Below are 22,184 nucleotides of genomic sequence, written 5' to 3' on the forward strand. Positions count from 1 at the left end.
GATATGGCACAGTAGTACTGTGGTATATGTATATCACCGCTGATATGGCACAGTAATACTGTGATATATGTGTATCACTGCTGATATGGCATATATGTATATCACTGCTGATATGGCACAGTAACACTGTTATATATGTATATCACTGCTGATATATGGCACAGTAACACTGTGATATATGTATATCACTGCTGATATGGCACAGTAGTACTGTGATATATGTATATCACTGCTGATATGGCACAGTAATACTGTGATATATGTATATCACTGCTGATATGGCACAGTAATACTGTGATATATGTATATCACTGCTGATATGGCACAGTAGTACTGTGGTATATGTATATCACCGCTGATATGGCACAGTAATACTGTGATATATGTATATCACTGCTGATTTGGCACAGTAACACTGTGATATATGTATATCACTGCTGATATGGCACAGTAACACTGTGATATATGTATATCACTGCTGATATATGGCACAGTAACACTGTGATATATGTATATCACTGCTGATATGGCACAGTAACACTGATATATGTATATCACTGCTGATATATGTATATCACTGCTGATATATGGCACAGTAACACTGTGATATATGTATATCACTGCTGATATGGCACAGTAGTACTGTGATATATGTATATCACTGCTGATATGGCACAGTAATACTGTGATATATGTATATCACTGCTGATATGGCACAGTAACACTGTGATATATGTATATCACTGCTGATATGGCACAGTAACACTGTGATATATGTATATCACTGCTGATATGGCACAGTAACACTGTGATATATGTATATCACTGCTGATATATGGCACAGTAACACTGTGATATATGTATATCACTGCTGATATATGGCACAGTAACACTGTGATATATGTATATCACTGCTGATATGGCACAGTAATACTGTGATATATGTATATCACTGCTGATATGGCACAGTAATACTGTGATATACGTATATCACTGCTGATATGGCACAGTAGTACTGTGATATATGTATATCACTGCTGATATGGCACAGTAATACTGTGATATATGTATATCACTGCTGATATGGCACAGTAATACTGTGATATATGTATATCACTGCTGATTTGGCACAGTAACACTGTTATATATGTATATCACTGCTGATATATGGCACAGTAATACTGTGATATATGTATATCACTGCTGATATATGGCACAGTAACACTGTGATATATGTATATCACTGCTGATATGGCACAGTAACACTGTGATATATGTATATCACTGCTGATATGGCACAGTAACACTGTGATATATGTATATCACTGCTGATATGGCACAGTAATACTGTAATATATGTATATCACTGCTGATATGGCACAGTAACACTGTGATATATGTATATCACTGCTGATATGGCACAGTAACACTGTGGTATATGTATATCACTGCTGATATGGCACAGTAATACTGTGGCATATGTATATCACTGCTGATATGGCACAGTAACACTGTGGTATATGTATATCACTGCTGATATGGCACAGTAACACTGTGATATATGTATATCACTGCTGATATGGCAGGAGGGATGGTAACAAGACCTAGAAAGTACTGAAATCTGTCAGGTGGATTTTTTATAATATTCCAGTTTAAAATCCCTCAAACAAATGCGGAGTCTACAATATTTTTTCAACCACAACTTTTTGCGCACCATCATATTTTCCCTCCAAAACTTGGGTGTAACATTTTTATTATTTAATGTCTTTTTTAATTTGGACCAAATGGACATGATTGTCATTTTTTCATAGATTAATTTTTAAAATTTGATAAAATGTAGCTTCATTTTGTGAAAGATGACATAAGTTGAATTTGACATTCAATAGTTAAAGCGGGAGTGTCGTCACCTGCACACACGCAGGAATTGAGTCCCAAGCGACGACAACACACTAAAAATGCAAAGGCTCATGGGTAGACACTTGTTTGTTTACAATGACACGCTAAGGCCATCTGACGCATGCACAGGTGACGACTCCCCCGCTTTAAACATACTTAAAAGTTGTTTTTACCAAGGGACACACTGAAAAAAAAAAATGTTAAATTGTATTTTTTTGCACACAGTAGGAAATAAAAGAATGGATGTTAAGCCACTGCTAATCTGCAAATAGCAATAGTTGACACCCTGAAAACCTCTGCTCTGTATCCATAGCAACGTGCTTGTTATTTCATTTTACAAACACAGAAAATATCAAGAACACATACTCATAAGGACGTGAAATTATTCTCTATTTCCCGAACAAAGATATACATGTAGTGGACATTTATAATTTATGTCAAGACATGCCCCTGTGACAGGGGTAGTATGTCTAATCCCAGAATAGTTATAAAAGTCACACATGTAGCCCAGACAGGTGAAATTAAGGTCATCTGTCCTTTTTCCCAAACAGAGTTTTACTTCAACTCCATTTCTCAATAACACTTCAGTGTATAGGATGTCACTGATTAATAGTTTTAAAAGCTTGTATTCTATACATGGATGGGCGTAAATTATCTGGAAAAGTCTGGACTGAAAGTTTCGCCAGTGCAACTGTAATAGACAATTTACAGTTTACTGCGAGAGATCCTGTATTAGGCACAAAATCAAATGTACACACAATAGTCAAAGCATTGTAGGGACGTCATAACAAATTTGTTAATATGGTGAATGTATTTTAGGTACATTTCAGATCTCCGAGTCTCAGTGTAGGTCTGGGTGTGACTGTGACTGTGGGTTACTGAGTCTCATGCATCAACTAATGGGTTGGTAAGAGCATGTCAAAAAACAAATGCACCCTGGAATAGAGGGATACTACTCATTCACGCATCTTGTTCACTGGTGTAGAAAATTACTGGACTGAACCATGTTGTAAACATCTTTTATTCTCAGATTGAAATTGACTTTCAATCGCACATCACATTGGTTTTAATTTCAACCTGATGTTATGCACCTTTTACAGTTCACTGTTCCGAAAATATTGTTTACAAAATCGTAGTCATGGCTTTCACTATTAGACAAATAGGCATTCGATCACTACCTCAAGTACCTTTATTTTGGAGACTTGAAACTAAAGTTACAAATAAACAGTTAATCAATATCAGCAAAGTTTGAATCTGTATATTTTTTGGGTTCATATGTGCGTTTCAATGCATCTGTTTCTAAGCCTTCACTTCGATCTAAGCAAGATGTCGATATCAATGACAGCAATGAAATCCTTTCACAGTGGTTTGATGGTTTACATTGATTTGCTGTGAGTTGTTGAGGATAGACACGCAGTCATGTCATTAGATTATCTCACTGAATGGGGGAAAATAGCCGACAAAGAGCTGAACTGTTCACACATGATTTTTGGTTTAAATTTAATTAGGGAGTTGACCATTAGAAAGCTCTGGTTGGTGAGATGCCAAAAAAACTCTTCAAATTATTTGTTTTCTTTTCTTACTAGTCTTAAGCTAAATAATCTTTTTCTGGGTGTTGTAGCTGTACACATTGTGACAGCTTTTTCTTTTAAATCTGTATTACGGTTTTTTTGTATAAATAATTTTTTTCCACCATTAAGACTTTGTTTTTAAAATTGATGTAAAAATATATTTTTGTTTTAAACCTGTTTTACGCTTTTTTTTTTTAAATAATTTTTTTCCAACATTAGAATTTTGTTTTCAAAATTGATGTAAATATGTATATTTTTTTAATGTACCATAACACCCCCCCCCCCCCGCCCCCCCACACACACCATGTAGACTGTGAATATTTGACATCAGCCATTCCTTTCTATGTACGACATACTTTTCTTTTTCGTATCCCATCTTTTAGAAATAATATTCTAAGTATTCTTTTTTCCACAAGCGTTGTAATTTTTTAATGAGGTATCAAAACATAATTTTAATATAGATGTATTTATTAGTTTCAGGAAATTTAACTCTGCATAGCTGTATTATTTTTATAGATAGGCTTATTAATTAATTGTTGTAGTATTTTTAGTTTTCTGTTTAGTTTGTGTTGTTAGGTTGTTTGTTTGTTGTGGAACCTTTAATTTGGAAATTTATTCCTGTTGGTCAACCAAATACTGTAAATTATTTTATTCCAGCGAATATACCTTTTTTCCTATATTTTACACTATAGTCATCAAGAATTAGTGAAAATAAATGCCTACAGAACACCAAAAAAGTCTTTTCAGCGAAAATTAATTCCAGCTAAAGTATTTTACAATAAATAAATAAGTTTGTATTGGTAAACGCCTTACCACACCAAACTGACACTTTAGTAGTCTCAGCACATGTGTGGACACTAGTATTATTTATTCGTTTAGCTCAGTCATACAGAGTGATCATAGGTCCGAAATCCATCACCCAATTATATGTATAATTAGATGAGATTAGTTTATAATTAGATAAAGTCTTGAACTTAATTAGCAACTTAATACTCTCAAGTTATGTCTATCCCAGTAGGAAACATTCTACAGATTTTTTCATTATGTCAAAAATATTTTCATAATTTACATTTATGATTTAGCATGTATCGGTACACAAAATGCGTTGTATTTTTGTCACTCTTTGGTAAATAAACTTAAAATAATTTTTTCATATTTTTTCCACAATTTTGAGTTCATTTGACCAAAAAAACTAAATATAGTGCAATTATTTGCACCAATAATTGAACAGCAAAAATAAATACAGAATTTATTAATAAATCTTTTTCTCACTTAGAAGTGCCTAATAATAATGTAATAAATACAATTTGAACTGGTGACCTGAGTTTGACACTGACAGAGCTTTAGAATGCAAAGTGTTTTTGCTACAGTCACTAGGGTAATATAATGGGGTCATTGGAATTGTTTTTTTAACTAATACCGTATTTGAAAGTTTTCTCTAAAAGGCAGTGTTGAAGCCAAAAATGTTTGTTTGATAGGATTTTAATTCCATCAAATTTGTACAGATCTATGGCACAGCAATTGTAAAGGATTTTACATATGTATGTATGTGCATCTAATACTGTAGAAGGATTAATTATTCACTGGGTTTTAATTTTGCTTATTTCGCTGACTGGGAAATGCGCTAAATTAAAACCCAGTGAATATGTAAAATTGAGCATAGAACACATTATCTAAATGATAAAACCGTGAATTTAAAACCCACTGAATATGCCTGAAATGGTAAATCAGCGAAATTTAAACCCACTGAAAATTAGTCATTTTACAGTAACTGATTGTTTGCGCTTAGTCTGACAAATACAGGGGCTACATATTTTATAGGAGTGTCTGCTCATCTTCATCAGCAAACATCTGTTTATATTGCCAATGCATCACACCACTATGCTATGGCAGATTCTGTTCACTGAATGTGAATTTAAGTGCACCTTCTTCAGCAACAACATCTTACCATTTTGTTTTATTTTCATTGAATATAGAGGTGCTTCCAAACAGATATCTGTATTTTACCGTTCTAAAATTTTACCGTTCTTGGTAGAATCATGCACAGGTTCATGGGAGAGTACGCTTCCATTGACTATGCAAAAACGTCCAATTTTGACAATGAAATCATCAGTAGGATTGAGAAAACTACTGAAAATGTTTACCACACATGTATTTGCTCTACTGTAAAATACCATACAAAACACAAAAAGTCTTTTCAGCGAAAATTAATTCCAACTAAAGCATTGTACCTTAACTGGAGATATGCTTCTAGAGTAAATAAAGTAATCTTACAAATAAATGTACAAAATAAGCGTCACACACTCTAATGTAGAAGTAGTAGTCAGGCAACCTGTCTGCAAAAAGCATTACAATCTTCTTGAAATACAACATTACTCTTGAGATTTAAGTTTTAAACTAATGGAAAAAAAAAATTATCCATTATCCCCTGCCACTAGAGAAATATATGGGAATTTTCTAGTTTTCTGCAAGTGTTTATCAGATTCTTACAAGAATTTTAATTTCAATATGAAATAGAAGACACACATATAATGGATGTCGAGAACGTAAAATCAATAAAGAATTTTCTGGGAATTGATTGTTTAGATCAATAACCAACAGCAGTGTAATCGCCAGGTCTTTTGAGCGTTCTAGTTTTACTATGCTCCACCGCAGAAATGATGTGCTTGAACTTTTAAGAAACAGGTTATTGATGGGTTAATTATTTGTAATGTAACAAAACATATATGCAAATTATGTAGCATCATTATGCAAATTAGCTAGCATTTACGCACAAGCTTCTCTAATTATTCACAGATTGACTGTCATTTAAACTTGCAAGCATTCTTTTTTGGGAGACGGCTCAGTGGAAGACGCGACATGTAGCTAAGCGATTAGGAGCTACAATGTGCAATGCTGTTTCGCATATGTAGCATGTTTACTTTTAAATCTAGTAGAAGTATTTACCCTGTTGTGTATTAGGTATTATTTACTTTCAATGTTTATATTTATTTCTCAGTTTTATTTACTGATATAAACGCTGTACTGTTTATCGCTAATTGCAAGACTTTACTACTGCGTCTGACTGCTGTACGGCTAGGATCGGCATGGACGATTTTATCATTTCTACATAATAAGCTTAGTTATTTTGGGGATGCCAAGTGGAAGATGCGCAGTGACATGTAGCTAGGTGATTTAGATATTATTTTTGTGTTTTGTCACAGGCTTCTACTTGATGGCACATCCGAACATTTTGTATACAAGGGTGTGCCATCAACCGTTTAGGTATTTGATAAAATTATACAGAACAGCTTCAACACAAAACAGCAAAATCCAACAACCCAATAGAAAGTTAATATTGTTTTTGATTGCACATTAGTAATCTCAATACTTTTGAACAATATTTATTTAGTAATTTTCAAGATTTTCCTTTGGCGAATTTTTTTTTGTTTGCTTTTTTTCAACCTTTAAGACCTTCTTTAATACCCCGCATTTTCCTTTTTACGGTAGCATTACATCAATAAATAAAATTACGCATGATCGGTGGCGATGATAGAATACATGTAAAATTGATAACAGGTTTCTCCCAGTGGTAATAATATAAACACATAGAGTCACTGTTTTTACTTTGGGTTCAAAAGTTGCTAAATGATCAAATCAACATGCTTGCAACGTGCAATGATGCCATAAACACCACATTCCAACAGCCTTAATCCATCAACACACTTAGGAATTGAACTACTGTGAAGTACTTTATTTTCACTTGGAATTTATTTTCGCTGAAGGGATAAATCAGTGAAAAGAAATTGCAGCGAAAACACCTTTTTTTATGTATTTTACATTCACCTGATCGAAAATCAGTGAAAAAAACATTCAAAATGTCTTTTCCGCGAAAACTTATCCAGTCAAAACAGAGTATTTTACAGTATATGGTTAAAACAGTGATAAAGAGCAAGGTCACATGGTCATGATTCAAAATCACAACTTTATACCTGTTAATTCACTAAAAAGTGAGTATGGGTTGACTTTTACTTGTCCTGTAAGGACAAAAATGTACTGTAAATAAGTCCCCCCCCCCCTCTAAAAATAAAGTTGAGTCAGGTTGTTGACTGCTGGAAGAGACAGTTTGCAAGAACAAAATATTGCATGCGACGGATGCCACAATATCTGGGAATATAAAAATATATATTCTTTTAAGCACTTTTTATATTATATGCAGATACATTTGTTTTATTTTAATATGCACATACATGTAATAGTGTGGATATTGAAAAACCGACACTTTTTGTTAATAGCTTTTTTCAGTGACTGTTGAAAGCAGCTTATCCAAAGGCTTTACACAGCAATGACACCACAATCTTGAGTTCGCTCCTCCACCATCAGGAAGAGCTTTGTGGAAGAAATTTGAGCCGAGCTCCTTGAAAACTGTTTATGACAAGCACTATATATAACTCATGTTGAGTGCAAAAGTAATGTTAAATGATCATTAAAATGAAATATTATATAACATGACAAGGTCAGGGATTAACAGCTGTCCTGTGAATTCCTGGGGGAGTTTATAATAACATGCAAAATAAGGGAGCACCTGTGTCCTTAAAGACAAATTTATTAGGAAGTGACTTTTTCTCTTTCTATCAATATGATGCAATGATGCGAGAGATGAGTTCAATAAAGTTTTTTTTTAAATGGTAGCGAACAAGCCATATTCTCTAGTGGTGTTACAACACCATCTAGAGGTGTTATAGTGTCCTCTGGTGAAGTTATAATGACCTCTAGTGAATTGTAGTACCTTCTAGTGATGTTATAATGACCTCCAGTGGTGTTATAATGACCTCTAGTGATGTTATAATGATCTCTAGTGATGTTATAATGACCTCTAGTGATGTTATAATGACCTCTAGTTGTGTTACGACCTCTAGTGATGTTATAATAACCTATAGTGACGTTATAATAACCTCTAGTGATGTTACACTACTTTTTAGTGATGTAATAGTACCTTCTAGTGATGTAATAGTAACCTCTAATGAGGTTATAATGACCTCTAAGGATGTTATAATGACCTCTAAGGATGTTATAATGACCTCTAAGGATGTTATAATGACCTCTAAGGATGTTATAATGACCTCTAGTGATGTTATAGTGACCTCTAGTGATGTTATAGTGACCTCTAGTGACGTTATAATAACCTCTAGTGATGTTACACTACTTTTAGTGATGTAATAGTACCTTCTAGTGATGTAATAGTAACCTCTAATGAGGTTATAATGACCTCTAAGGATTTTATAATGACCTCTAGTGACGTTATAATGACCTCTAGTGATGTTATAATGACCTCTAGTGACGTTATAATGACCTCTAGTGATGTTACAATTTTTAGTGATGTAATAGTACCTTCTAGTGATGTAATAGTAACCTCTAATAGAATTCTGAGTGAAGTTAAAACAACCTCTAATGTTATAGTACCTGCTAATAATGTACCGGGGGTAATAATACCCTCTCTTGTGATGTTATAATGACCTCTAGTGATGTTAAAATGACCTCCGATGATGTTATAGTACTTCTAGTGATGTAATAGTACTCTCTAGTTAAGTTATAGTTTGCTCTATTGGCGTTAGTGCCACCTAGAGGTGGTATAGTGCCCTCTAGTGGGGATATAGTTAAATAATAACGCATTTTTGTGAGGGTAATATCACAATTTATTTTCTGCCCAAGGGGATCATCAATATTATTGCCTTGACCAACAGCCTGAGGGCAGGAAACAAATTATGATATTGCCCGAAAGACCATATGTTATTTATTTTATCACATCGAGCAGAAATCCACCATGCACAATCACAACTACCATACATCACTCACGCCCTCTCTCCCACAAAATAACAACACTTATATGCAAGATTTTATTTTATGTATTATACAATGTATAAACAAGTTTCACATTACTCAATAGCATACATACATTGTTTGCTGAAAAAAACTGCGAAATACACAGTAAATGTTATTTTCAGCCACGGATACGCTTTTTAGTAACCATGTTTCAGCAGTGTGAATCACTCAATTTATCAAGCATAACATTTTTGAAATGAATTGAGAAGTTCTCAAACGCAAGTTATTTGACCACTCTCCAGATAAAAATGTCAGAGTGCCATGGAAGTGACTGAAATTACTTTCTCACGAACGTACTACACCTATTATTCACAAGTCACACAGCTTAGAGCGTTTTCAGTTAGCATCGGCATGGAGCGCGTAGAAATGCTCACGGATGGCTAAAGTTTCTTCAAAACCTTGAAAGCAACCCCAAAAGCAGTAGCGACCGGGGTAGCACCCTTGCAGCGAACGACAATTTGTTATGCGCAGTAGGATTAAGTGACGTCATTCATGTGATATACCCATGTAATATCTACTTGCCGGGCAATATACCATGTAATATCCATTTTTATTCAATGTCATGTGATCGAGTCTCACCCAATCAAAGCATGCGTAACAGAGTGAGATGAGATAAAGTCTACTAAGGTAGTGAAAGTAGAAAGTTCACAGTAGAAAGAGAGAGAGAGAGATTAAGTTATTTCAGGAAAGAGGGAGGAGAAATGAGCGGAAGAGGAAGGAAGAAATGAATACAGCAGGATAGATAGTTTAAACTACTTACACCCGAGCAGTATATAAAACTGAGTATTGTTTTGATTATTCTCAAGTGTGCACAGACAGATCAACTGACTGCCACCAGTGACAGACACAACACAGTCTGACGTGCCTATAGTGTGGATGAAAGGCAGGCAAGGAAATTCCTGTCAGTCATTGCAGCAGATGATCCAGAGTGTCACAGTATGGACTCAGTGTAATTACCCTGCTTGTACTGCATTACAGAGTTATCTTTAAGGATACAGGAATACAGACATCCTGGGTGTTTTTTTTTCATTCATGAGTGTGTGTCATACAGCAACATTACTATTGGCAAAACAATTTTGCATATTGGTAACAGAAAGAAAAAAAAAACTCTTCCACCTCCATCCCCACTTATTATTAAATACATCTACTGTATATTAAACGTGTATGAAGTATTTTTAGAAATTTTTTAATAATTTTGACTACTGTATTTAAAAGGGCTTAATTATTCACTGGGTTTTAATTTTGCTTATTTCGCTGACTTGAAAATGCGCTAAATTAAAACCCAGTGAATATGTAAAATTGAGCATAGAACACATTATCTAAATGATAAAACCGTGAATTTGAAACCCACCGAATATGCCTGAAATGGTAAATCAGCGAAATTTAAACCCAGTGAAAATTAGTCATTCTACAGTAAGTGACATAATATGTCATCATTGCCTACAGGTCAGGTGTTAATTATAATTATATATATTTAAGAAAATCTTCACTTTTTTTTTTTTGAAAAGCAAGAAAATTGAAAACGTGTTCAAAGGATGAATACAGCGGAAACTCAGGAGGGGTTTCCTGTTTATTAATGGATACCATTTTACTGCGTTGCTCTCAAACCCGGACAAATGCTAGGAATTTATATTATTTGTTTATACAGAGCTTTTTCAGTATCTAAACAAACTGATGTGCATTTGTGAGGTATACTAGTTGAATTCATTCAAGAGCATTTGTTATATTTTAAGGCATACACTTACCTACGAAGAAGATGTGTAACTGCAATCAAAATATGTGTTATTTTATCAAACATACAAGCAAGCGGATTTTGAAGAAAATCAAACTTTAATGACTTCATCAACAATATCATGCACGTACACTGTATGATACATACAGACAAAATATCCCTTGCTGGTTTGTGCAAACATAAAACCGGAAAAAAATACTGAAAATCGGACATCAGACACAAGACAAAACAGGATTACCGGTACTACATGTACGTGTTGTAGCGAAATGAGCTATACGTAACTCAATATTAACACAAAATATTATTTAATTAAATATGCTGAATTGCTGTTAATGCACGACTTAACAATTACATTGAGATATTATTAATTTCTGTGGAATAAATTATTCATATCGTTGGTAATTTACAATCATTCAGAAATAACAATTCTTTTCTGTTTTTCTTCAATAAAATTTCATTTAGCCCTTGAGACGCCATAATTTTCTCGCCAACATTTTGGTGTTACATTTTTCACATCCTATGTATTTTTCTCAATTTTGGGGTTAATTTTGAACGAAATAAACATTATTAGCCCTTGGCTACTGGTTTTGATCAAATTTCTTGAAAATATATATGGAAAAAATGTGTGGCATTATTTAGATGACAAAAAATGAACTTTCCGAGCTCAAAGGATTAATTAATTGCCAAAGAAACCTTGACCTAGTTTGTCTCAATCTGGAATAATATTACTATGTTAAGTTATAAGGGTGGCGGGCATTCACTCGTTTGAGAGTGTTCACTGATCTGGTTGGGTGTTCACTGATCTGGACGAGTGTTCACTGATCTGGACGAGTGTTCACTGATCTGGACATGTGCTCACTGATCTGGTTGGGTGTTCACTGATCTGGTTGGGTGTTCACTGATCTGGGTGGGAGTTCACTGATCTTGTCAAGTGTTCACTGATCCGACCAGCTGTTCACTGATCCGGACATGTGTTCACTGATCCGGACATGTGTTCACTGATGTGGGTGGGTGTTCACTGATCTGGGTGGGTGTTCACTGATCTGGGTGGGTGTTCACTGATCTGGGTGGGTGCTCACTGATGTGGGTGGGTGTTCACTGATCTGGACAGGTGTTCACTGATCTGGACAGGTGTTCACTGATCTGAGCAAGTGTTCACTGATCTGAGCAAGTGTTCACTGTTTTGGTAGGGTAGTCACTGATCTGGGAGAGTGTTCACTGATCTGGCAGAGTGTTCACTCATCTGGTTAGGCTTTTACTGATCTGGGTGAGTGTTCACTGATCCGAGTGAGTGTTCACTGATCTGGCCATGTGTTCACTGATCTGACCATGTGTTCACTGATCTGACCATGTGTTCACTGATCTGGACATGTGTTCACTGATCTGGTTGGGTGTTCACTGATCTGGTTGGGTCTTCACTGATTTTTGGCAAGTATTCACTGATCTGGGTGGGTGTTCACTGATCTGGGTGGGTGTTCACTGATCTGGACAGGTGTTCACTGATCTGGACAGGTGTTCACTGATCTGGACAGGTGTTCACTGATCTGGACAGGTGTTCACTGATCTGGACAGGTGTTCACTGATCTGGACAGGTGTTCACTGATCTGGACAGGTGTTCACTGATCAGGACAGGTGTTCACTGATCAGGACAGGTGTTCACTGATCAGGACAGGTGTTCACTGATCTGGACAGGTGTTCACTGATCTGGACAGGTGTTCACTGATCTGGGCAGGTGTTCACTGATCTGGGCAGGTGTTCACTGATCTGGACAGGTGTTCACTGATCTGGACAGGTGTTCACTGATCTGGACAGGTGTTCACTACTGTAAGTTATTAGTTAGATATATTTTCGTTAATAGCTAAAAGCTTCAAATTAAACCCCCAGCAGGAGACCAAGCAAACCACTAAATGTATTTTTTCCATCACAAACCAGTAACTTTAAAGGGGCACTTCCAGTTAAACCTAAATCTCACAACAAATTTACTTTCTGGATTAAAATTACAATGGATAACAAAAGACAGATTAACTTTATAAACAATAGTGTCCCATGATTCTTTGGTGCAATCCATGGGATTGAGCGGTTCCCCTTTAAATTCTCAATATCTCTGCAACATCAAATCCACTAAATTAATAAATCCAACGAAGATTTCTTTCAACTGTATTCTTCCACTAAAGCAACAATGGCGAAAAAAATGTCCTTGATGCAAAACTAACATACAATGTAAATAGCTGAATATAAACAAATACAACTGTGGCTAGACTACTGTTCAAAGTTTTAATTTGATGATAATTTTTTTTTTAATTTGGGTTGCATACACAGTTAAACATAACATGTTTTTCTAACATATTACGCTGTATATTGGCCAATTTAGCAAAACTGTAATTTCACTAAATTAAGATTCGCTAGTTCACTGAATAGTGTTATTCTTGTATACTGATATTTTTTTGCATTGTTGGAATCATGAAGGTGCTCCTAATTCATATACCATAGAGTCAAATTTACCAAAATGACATGTACATTATAGCTGTGGATGACTTTGAATATATTTTCGATGAAAACAAATACCATATTTGCTCTATTAGAAGCATATTGGCTTAGATAACTGACAAAGTAAAAATGTAGACAAAATAAATCATATTTAAAAATACATTTCAAACTACATTTAGTATTAATTTTTATTATTTCAAAATGAAAATAATAGTATTTACAGTAAACTTTAATTTTTAGTTACTTTCTGTTGTTTAAGTTGACCAGAAAATTAAAAGTTTCTTAATTGTCACGTAATTTTGTAAAACAATGACTATGAATTATACACATAGGAATGTAAGTATAACACAGTGCGACAATTGTAGAGTTTTAACACATTGCCTACTAGAGCTGTTTTGTACAATAGATGTCGGCAATCTGTGATAATCCATGGATGCTTTCAGTGAACAGCGTGGTGGTAAAAACCTCCGCTGAAAAATTAATCGCACGTGTTTGAACTGTATGCCATTACAAATAACGCATCTTTAATATAAGCGCACATAAACGCTACGTTTATTATATACTGGATTGTTAAAATGCAACTTATTTTGACCTTAGGAACCTTAGTCATCTACAATAATATATGCTCTACTAACGTAGAGCAAATATAGTACCACTAAACTAAACTAAAAATATAATAACATGTAAATGTTATGGAAAAAACATGCCACGTAGTATTGAGGTAGTCTAAATTAAAAAATAATAGGCAAACAAATATTAGAACGACCAGTCAATCATGGATAAAGTAGATCAATTAAGACTTAAGTCGATTTTCTATTAATAAAAGCGCAAATTACACGTACATAGTAAATGTTACTGTGCACACAAATTACACTTGACTGCAACGATAATGAGCGGCATTTCAACAGCGTCAATTCTAATACAAATTGTACATTGGTTTATAGCGTCAGTTGAATCGATTATTTGCTTCACATCCATCCATTGAAAGGTGAAAAGGCCTTTTTTAATATCATTTCATGCTGTAGGGAACACCGTAGTTATTGCAGAAAAGCTAAATACAATAACTTGATGAGGTATACATAGTGATACTTCAGTACTGTAGACTGCTTTATTTTCACTGGATGTTATATATATACATGTATATACTATATATACACATGTACATGCAGGATTTTAATGGGAAAAGTCATTTTTTTAATTTCCTTCACAATAACTGTAACCATAATAGCTACAGGTGCATGACAGTAAAAATGTCACATTTTTGTGTTTTTATTTTATTTTAATTATTATCTACCTTGATTGTCTATCTTTTAATATATTTTTTCCTATCAAAATTCCATACTTATTATAAACTTAAGATGAAGGAAGAATGACCACCAATTTCAGTTAGTCATTATCGTAAATTTAAGTACAATGCATGTATAAAACAGTCATTTGCGAAAAAATCTGTTCTCCACTGAAATTGTAAACTCCCAATCAAGTTTTCCATAAAATTAATACAGGAAATAAAAAAAAAAACACTTTATAGACAGATTCAAGTTAAAATTTTTTCTTTGAACAATTTATCAAACAAATAATATGGATGTAAGTGATACAAATGTGAGCATAATTTTTAGAGAAGCTGATAAGAGTTCAAATTGAAATGGCTGAAACATTAGTGTCTGATGAGTGAACATGTTGTCTGCTGTTACCATTTTTTTTACACTCACATTCACAGCTATCCATTGAGACAAACAACAGATAATGAAATAACAGTATAAAAAAAAAACTGGTTTCAGATCATCACATATGTATCTTATTTGTAAAAATGAAAAAGAAAGCTGAAAATGCACATCACCGCATCGCACCATATCAATTATGATAATTTAATAACTTGATAACTGAAAATTGATGGATAGAAGCACCTTCTGCTCTTGGCAGCTCTGGGAGTTACACTACATAAACCTCTATTATTTGTTGAACTAGAAACATTTTTGAATGACACCATTCAGAAGGTAAACTCACACACTACAAAAATGTTACACCACATTGAAATTAATGGCATTTAAAGTAGATGTGAAAAATGGAGAAAATTACAAAAGTTTGTCAGGGGGGAAGGGACCATGACAACAACACATGGCATTAATTAGGTAACATGCATAAGCAATAAAGAGACAAATTTAACGAGACAATTTTTTTCATACCGAATCTTTGACAGTTTGTTTCAAATGACATCACTGAGCATTTTGTAATATGATGAATTATTTATGAGGAAGTTCAATTTAGATAAATCAATAAGTAAACAAATATTTAAATAGCAGTAGGCGCAGTGATATCTGTTGTAAAAATTGAAATAATTTCAAAGGGACACAACAAATAACCAAAAAACCACAGAAAAGTAACAGAATTTGGGTTGAAAATGTCTATCTTTTGCGAAAGTTGTTCACATTTAATCGGTTCCATGTGCTGCACCACGTTGTATGGTTCACAAAGTAAGAAATAGTTTCTCACTGGCTACAGGTTTTCATCAATACTTTATAATTGACAAATTTATTTTAATGTCAAAATCTGTTTACAATTAATCATTTCAGTATTAGTCAACAGTATGTGAACATTTTTAGTTCACTGTCAATCTGTTTTGGAAAAAGAAAAAAAGATAAAATAATATGCATAAAATGCTATTTTGACCACAAATGAAACATACTTCCTTGTTAAAAACCCACTAAAAATATTGTCAATTTTGTAACACTTATAGACATCAAAAAGTACCTTGTAAGAATTTTTTTTTACCATATCTCACCAAGCAAAGTTTTGATATACAACTGCTCCATAGGAAACAATGGTAAAATGTCCTCAGACAAAAGATGATATTTTCACTGTACATTATTGATCGATTTTCTCCAAACTGATTAAAAACCTCAAATAAGTAATAAATATCAAATAAGTAAAAATAAAGATGACAATTTATTTACTTTTGTGTAGCACTCTACCTAAACAGAAAATGAGTACTAGTTATTTGTCTATTGTGACTGTACCATCCATCATCTTGCACACACACAATACTAAACATCAATAAGAAAGCTATTATGTGACCAGTATTACACAATTAAGCTGCATTTCAAGTTAATAAAGGTCAAAGGTCATGCAGCTTTAATTGTGTGAGAAACTTCGTTGCCGATGTTAAAAAACTAAAGCATGCGCAAACATTACAAATCACTCTCCATTATCACAAAGATGAATAACTTTGCAGTAATACTTTAAATATCATTATTTTTCTCGACGTAAAATTTTAGATCATCTTTAATAGTATTTTGATCATCAAATTTTGGCAAACTTTGAGAGGCCTGAAAACTTCTTAGCAGGGAAAATTTCAGGATGGGTATTTAGGCTATGTTGTGACACCACCTATATATCGCAATGTTTTTATCAGCAAAAAAGAAATTTTTACTTGTTATCTCTTCGTCCACAAGAATGTTTTTTTTATTGAGCACCCTCCCCCCAAGTTATTAAATGAGGAAACCCTTAGAGTTATTGGGTTCATGTCAAAACATTGAGCGCATCACTTACAAGTGATGATTCATTAATTTCAGTCAATAATCAGATATATATAATCAGGTTAAAAATAAGTACATTTGGGATTACAGACGTATCCCAAGGGCTTGCGGAAAATTCATCCTGCAGGGGATTTGTTTTGGTTTTAATTCGCTGAAGTGTTTTATATCCTTTTTGTCATTGAATACTTGACAGAAACTGACGGATTTCATTTAATCAATAAAACGTCATCTCTTTACAACTCATATACCACTTATAAAATGTGAAACTTCAATACTGGCTTGTTCTACAATGGATACTAAGTGGGAAAGTGTGTTAGATTTGTACGAGAGAAAAAAATCCACAAAAGATAAACACTGTAAATACATTTTTTTTATTTATGCTAAACCATGCTGGAAATTTTAAGTAATTGGTCACAGGTATTTAACTCGGGGATAATAAAGGATTGTACGTGATCAGTGATTACGGAGCATCAAAATCTTTTGAAAGTGTTGTTCTGTCACAGATTAACAGAGGTAAAGAATGTGGCTTCCGATCCATTGACGGCGCGTGATTGTAACTGATCGGATTTTACAGATAAAACAAACGGCAGTGTCTATCGGTCGTGTGTTCTCAAATGAATCGGACATACACGCACACGTGTGCTACTTACGATTATATCGCGTACACATAACCGCACATACGCTGACTGAGCAATCGCGTTAACGAGGGCTATTTATTTTTACTGCATACTGAAAGCCACCCACAAGCATTCGCGGCTAAAGATAACATCTGCATCGCTCGAACTAGACCGCACTATCTCCCACTAGGGAAAGAGTCGATTTGTGAAGAAAACCATACCACTCCCACCCATGTCAAGGCGCTGTCGATACGAAACTTCGACTCAGCGATGATAAGTCGCCGGGCATATCCGTGGTTTGTTTTTATCAGCAATAACAGCATTTGTGTTCAATGATTTTAATACAACTATAGGTTAAATGTTAATCAGTAAGCGCCGAAGGTTATCTGCTATGTTGATTTTCTATGCATGGTATACCTGCCAACAAATACCGACATTCAAAACTAGAGCAACTCAACGCGAATACGGACATACAAATCACCGTACAACTTGGTACATACACATCAACACAAGTAACGTCACACGAAGAGACAATCCGCGTTCACGACTCAAATTCACCCGCAATTACGAAAAAAACCACATTGCATCGTCGGGACTGTTAATACGAATAGGCCGACCTACCTGCGTAACTAGCGGTACCAACGTCTGCTCAATGGACTTGGTTTTAATCTCCAGGTTTTTAGAGTCGAACTTAGCAGCCGCCATCTTTGAAATCCTTATGCAGTTTGCCTCGTTTTCGCCACGCCTCCTTCAATGAGAATTATGGGTAGACCGCACTGCCTGGGGACAGCTGAAACGTTTGCGTGAGGCTTCGTTCTCTCAACGTGTATTTTATTGCCTATGTATTTTAATTTATTGACTGGGATTTGAAATATATAACTTAACTAGCAAAGCCGTGTAGCCATTAAAATTAGAAATATTACTAAAATAGCACCTTTTCTTAAATGTGTTTTTCATTTGTCTGTTTATAACTAATTAAAACACCGTGCGTGGAGCTGGCGTCATTCATTGGTATTTGAGTGAAATGGTACACCGCGAAATCCCTTCAGGAGGTAATTACGGTCCAAGGATTGCGGCTAACCACAAAATTGTTCGATGACTAACACCCATTTGAAAGGAACTGTAAAGCGCGCCATCAATCGGCCATGTCGTGGTATTGTAAGCCGTTTGTTTTACTTGTCCAAACCAAGGACGCTTTATGGGTCGAACGCCCGAACACCAAATTACGCTTTACAGCGGGTGCAGACAAGATTCGTACGGAGAGTTAGCAAACTCCCTAGGAAGTACCTTTGAACATTGCAATATAGCGAGGAACTTTCTCATTAGCGCTAACAAATTATCTAATGTTATGAAAACGATTTGCTACATTTTGTGACAATCACTTCCCATAGCGCCACTTGATTTTGGACTAATTATTAAATTATATCGTCTAGGTATGTACTATCGCTAAGTTGCTGTTTGTTTTCATATTTCATTTGTTGTGGCTATACAAAGGAAATTGTAAATTATCCATACAAATCGTATTTGTGGTCGCTTCAACCGCCTGCGGGGAGTTGAAACATTGATAAGGACTTTCCCAGAGAAGTTGCAATCTCGTTGGCGCACGCTGTAGTACGTATGAAGTACACAGTATCAACACTAGACAACACCCAGATTATAAAATATTAACAATCGACTTTAAAGTCCATGTGTGTATCATGTTTTGGTGTAAAGTATAAGAAATAATAGAAAATATGGCAATAGTCCTCCACAGTAGTTATTAAGAAAATGTAATACTTACAGCATGGAAGGTAGTGGGACAGGAGAAAAGACACTATTGTTCTCTCATGTTCCACGATCGCTTCGATTTATTTACTTGCTAAACATTCTCACAATGTGATTACTAAAATAATTAGCATTCAGGCCTCAAGGCTGCTCGGAAGCAGTTTTACGGAGAAAATTTGACACCAAAATCACTCAACATTGCAGATACCAAATTTATGATGAGTTCCGCTAAGTATGTTAATTTTATAATATTGTATATTTGGGAAAAATCAAATATTTGTATCGTATTGCTTTGTACGTTGGAGCGCACCACCTATTAGGTGATTTTCCGTTCAACTGCGAGATCTCGCCAGATGCATGAAAGACGCGCCTCGATACCTCGAACGTCTGCTGCAAAAATCGAATGATTTGATTTTCAACCCGAATTTCTTAATTTCGTAGCTTACATTGACCGTCCGATCTTCGACAGAGGAATATTGCTTTCAAATACCCTCACTTAATCGAAATTGTCTATCATCAAGTGTGTACAGCATATTTGGCATATTTTAAAAATATTTTCGCGTTTGTCGAATCCCACTACGACGCTATGACCTTTGTTTGTCCTGTTTTTACGTTCGATTTCACGCATAATGCGTGATTCTCGCAGTGAATGGTCTATTCGCCTTTCCAATAAATCTCACTATCTAGGTACAACTTCATCTGTGACGTCAAAGTGACGTGGATATAGTGTTAAAATAGAGTTGCACAAATCCACTCTGTAAGGTTAGGGATAGTTCGTCATTTGAAACACAGAAAACTCAAAATAATATTTCTTGTTTACTGTCGCTGTGAAGGAGATCTCTTACACACGGTGACTTACACCAATGTTACGTAACTTCGTAGATAGAATTTAGCTAATTCTAAATGACGCTCATTTGTATAGTATTTATTATCGGATCTGCTACTGAGTGTCCGACTCTGTAGCGCTTCCTCTGTGAGGCACTGTGAAAACGCAATATATGTACTATTTTTTTTTTATTACGAGACTGCTCAGCTGCGACTTCGAATATTTGCCGATGACGAACTTCAGGTAACATATTACTGATGGTTGTAATGTCTTCATTTGTTAGCTGACACGGTTTACCGAGCTTGGATTATGTTTCAAGTTTAAAATGTATTAAAATAAATTTAAAGACAACGTTAGTTATTCAATATAATGATCCACAATTGTGAAAAAGTTGACCTTACCTTCCTTCCTACCTAAGTTGATTTCTAAAACTTTAATTGAATGTATGTGCTGAATGTGGAATTCAGTGCAGATTGTAAGCCGAAAAAGTACACCCCATTGTTGTGTGTACATTTGGGTTAGCATTATAGCGCCACCAGGCGTTCAACTTCACTATTTTCATTTCCATTGTTTTTCTACATCACCGGGATTTTTGAAGAGTATACAGAAATCGATTATACTGCCTACAATTCTAAATGACCGCCTCGTACACATATATGTTGTAATACTACTTTGTTAATAAGCGTCTACTTCTGATGGCTGTGGTTCTGATGGTTACTGTTCTGTTTGGTTCATTTTCACCGTTGTAAATGAGGTGTTTGCTAAGCTAGCCATTTCAGACTAATCATCACATGCTTATCAAGTTGAATGAATACGTATACGACGACGCTTTAAGTTTCTCCTGTTTATCACGTGACATGTAAGAACATGTGTGCATGCAGTCATTCTTTGCTCTTGGGATTAACTTGCGGAATAAGTTGTGATTAAAGAAGAGCAGAGATCTGGATTTTGTCACTCTGTACACGAAATTTGAGATCTATGAATGAATTCTGACGATAAAAACGAAATGCCCTAAATATCGAGTATAAAACGGGCTGTGAAGTAGACGACACACGTCCGCTTTGCTTGGCGTCATTTCGCCTGTAGAGGGCCAGTCAAATGATGTCATCAATGAACACTGGTAATTGAACCCATTCATTCTAGTATGTCAATCCCATAGAAGTGCTATTATGAATGACCTTGTTAACTGAAAATTTAAAAGTTGAAACATGATGAGGTGTTGTGCGATTTTTAGAACAGTCTACCTTGCTGAAATGTACAATATTATTTTGCAGGGCAATGAGCTCACGCTTCGTATCTCGGATTTGTTTGATACACTCGCCGCTGATCATCGGAGTCAAGCTCACCAAGGCAGAAAGTTTTAATTTCTGCAATAAGTGTTTGCGATCTTGTGGCCACCTCGAAGACATAGAAATCGAATACATGTCGTATTATACTGAGTTCATTATTTAGTACAAGAATGGACCCTTTTGGCACAGATATATCCTAAAATGATGCCAATTTATTCCCGATGAAATAACGATGGGTAACCGACCTAGTTTTTGAATAATGAACCCTAATTGTGTTTCTCCAAATTCACAAAGTCGTTGTCTTTCTGTCATGCAAATGATGTCTTTCATGCCCATCCTCAAATTATTTTTCTTGTGATTTTAAAATCTTATCTACGTGACTGGGTGAGTATTCTTCGGTTTCTATTGAATCAATCCCAAACAACACACAATGCTACAGATATGTTTTCCCAAGCTTGTGAAATGCAATATCATCACCGTTTTCAACAAACTACTAGTATCCTAACGAGTCATGCCCTCTTGTGACAGAGCGCTTCTGTGATGTCGTACGTTGTGAAAGAAATGTCGTTCAAAACTGTGGGCTGTGTTTGGTTGTGTAGTCGTTCGT

At 35.0% G+C, this 22,184-nt stretch overlaps 1 protein-coding gene across 2 annotated transcripts in view; it reads right to left on the bottom strand.

Annotated features, from left to right (window-relative positions):
• LOC100371831 (alpha-catulin-like) overlaps positions 1-18,439 on the bottom strand; it is a 108,103-nt gene extending 89,664 nt beyond the window's left edge. For both annotated transcript variants that reach the window (XM_085495493.1, XM_078010873.2), the window contains exon 1: positions 18,320-18,439. In XM_085495493.1, the coding sequence (XP_085351619.1) occupies positions 18,320-18,403 (84 nt within the window). In that variant the 5' untranslated portion in view covers positions 18,404-18,439. The remainder of the gene's footprint in view (positions 1-18,319) is intronic.
• Between the last annotated feature and the right edge of the window lie 3,745 nt (positions 18,440-22,184).

The sequence above is a fragment of the Saccoglossus kowalevskii genome, chromosome 22 (genome assembly GCF_978046115.1).
Source record: "Saccoglossus kowalevskii chromosome 22, keSacKowa6.1, whole genome shotgun sequence".
Taxonomy (NCBI): domain Eukaryota; kingdom Metazoa; phylum Hemichordata; class Enteropneusta; family Harrimaniidae; genus Saccoglossus; species Saccoglossus kowalevskii.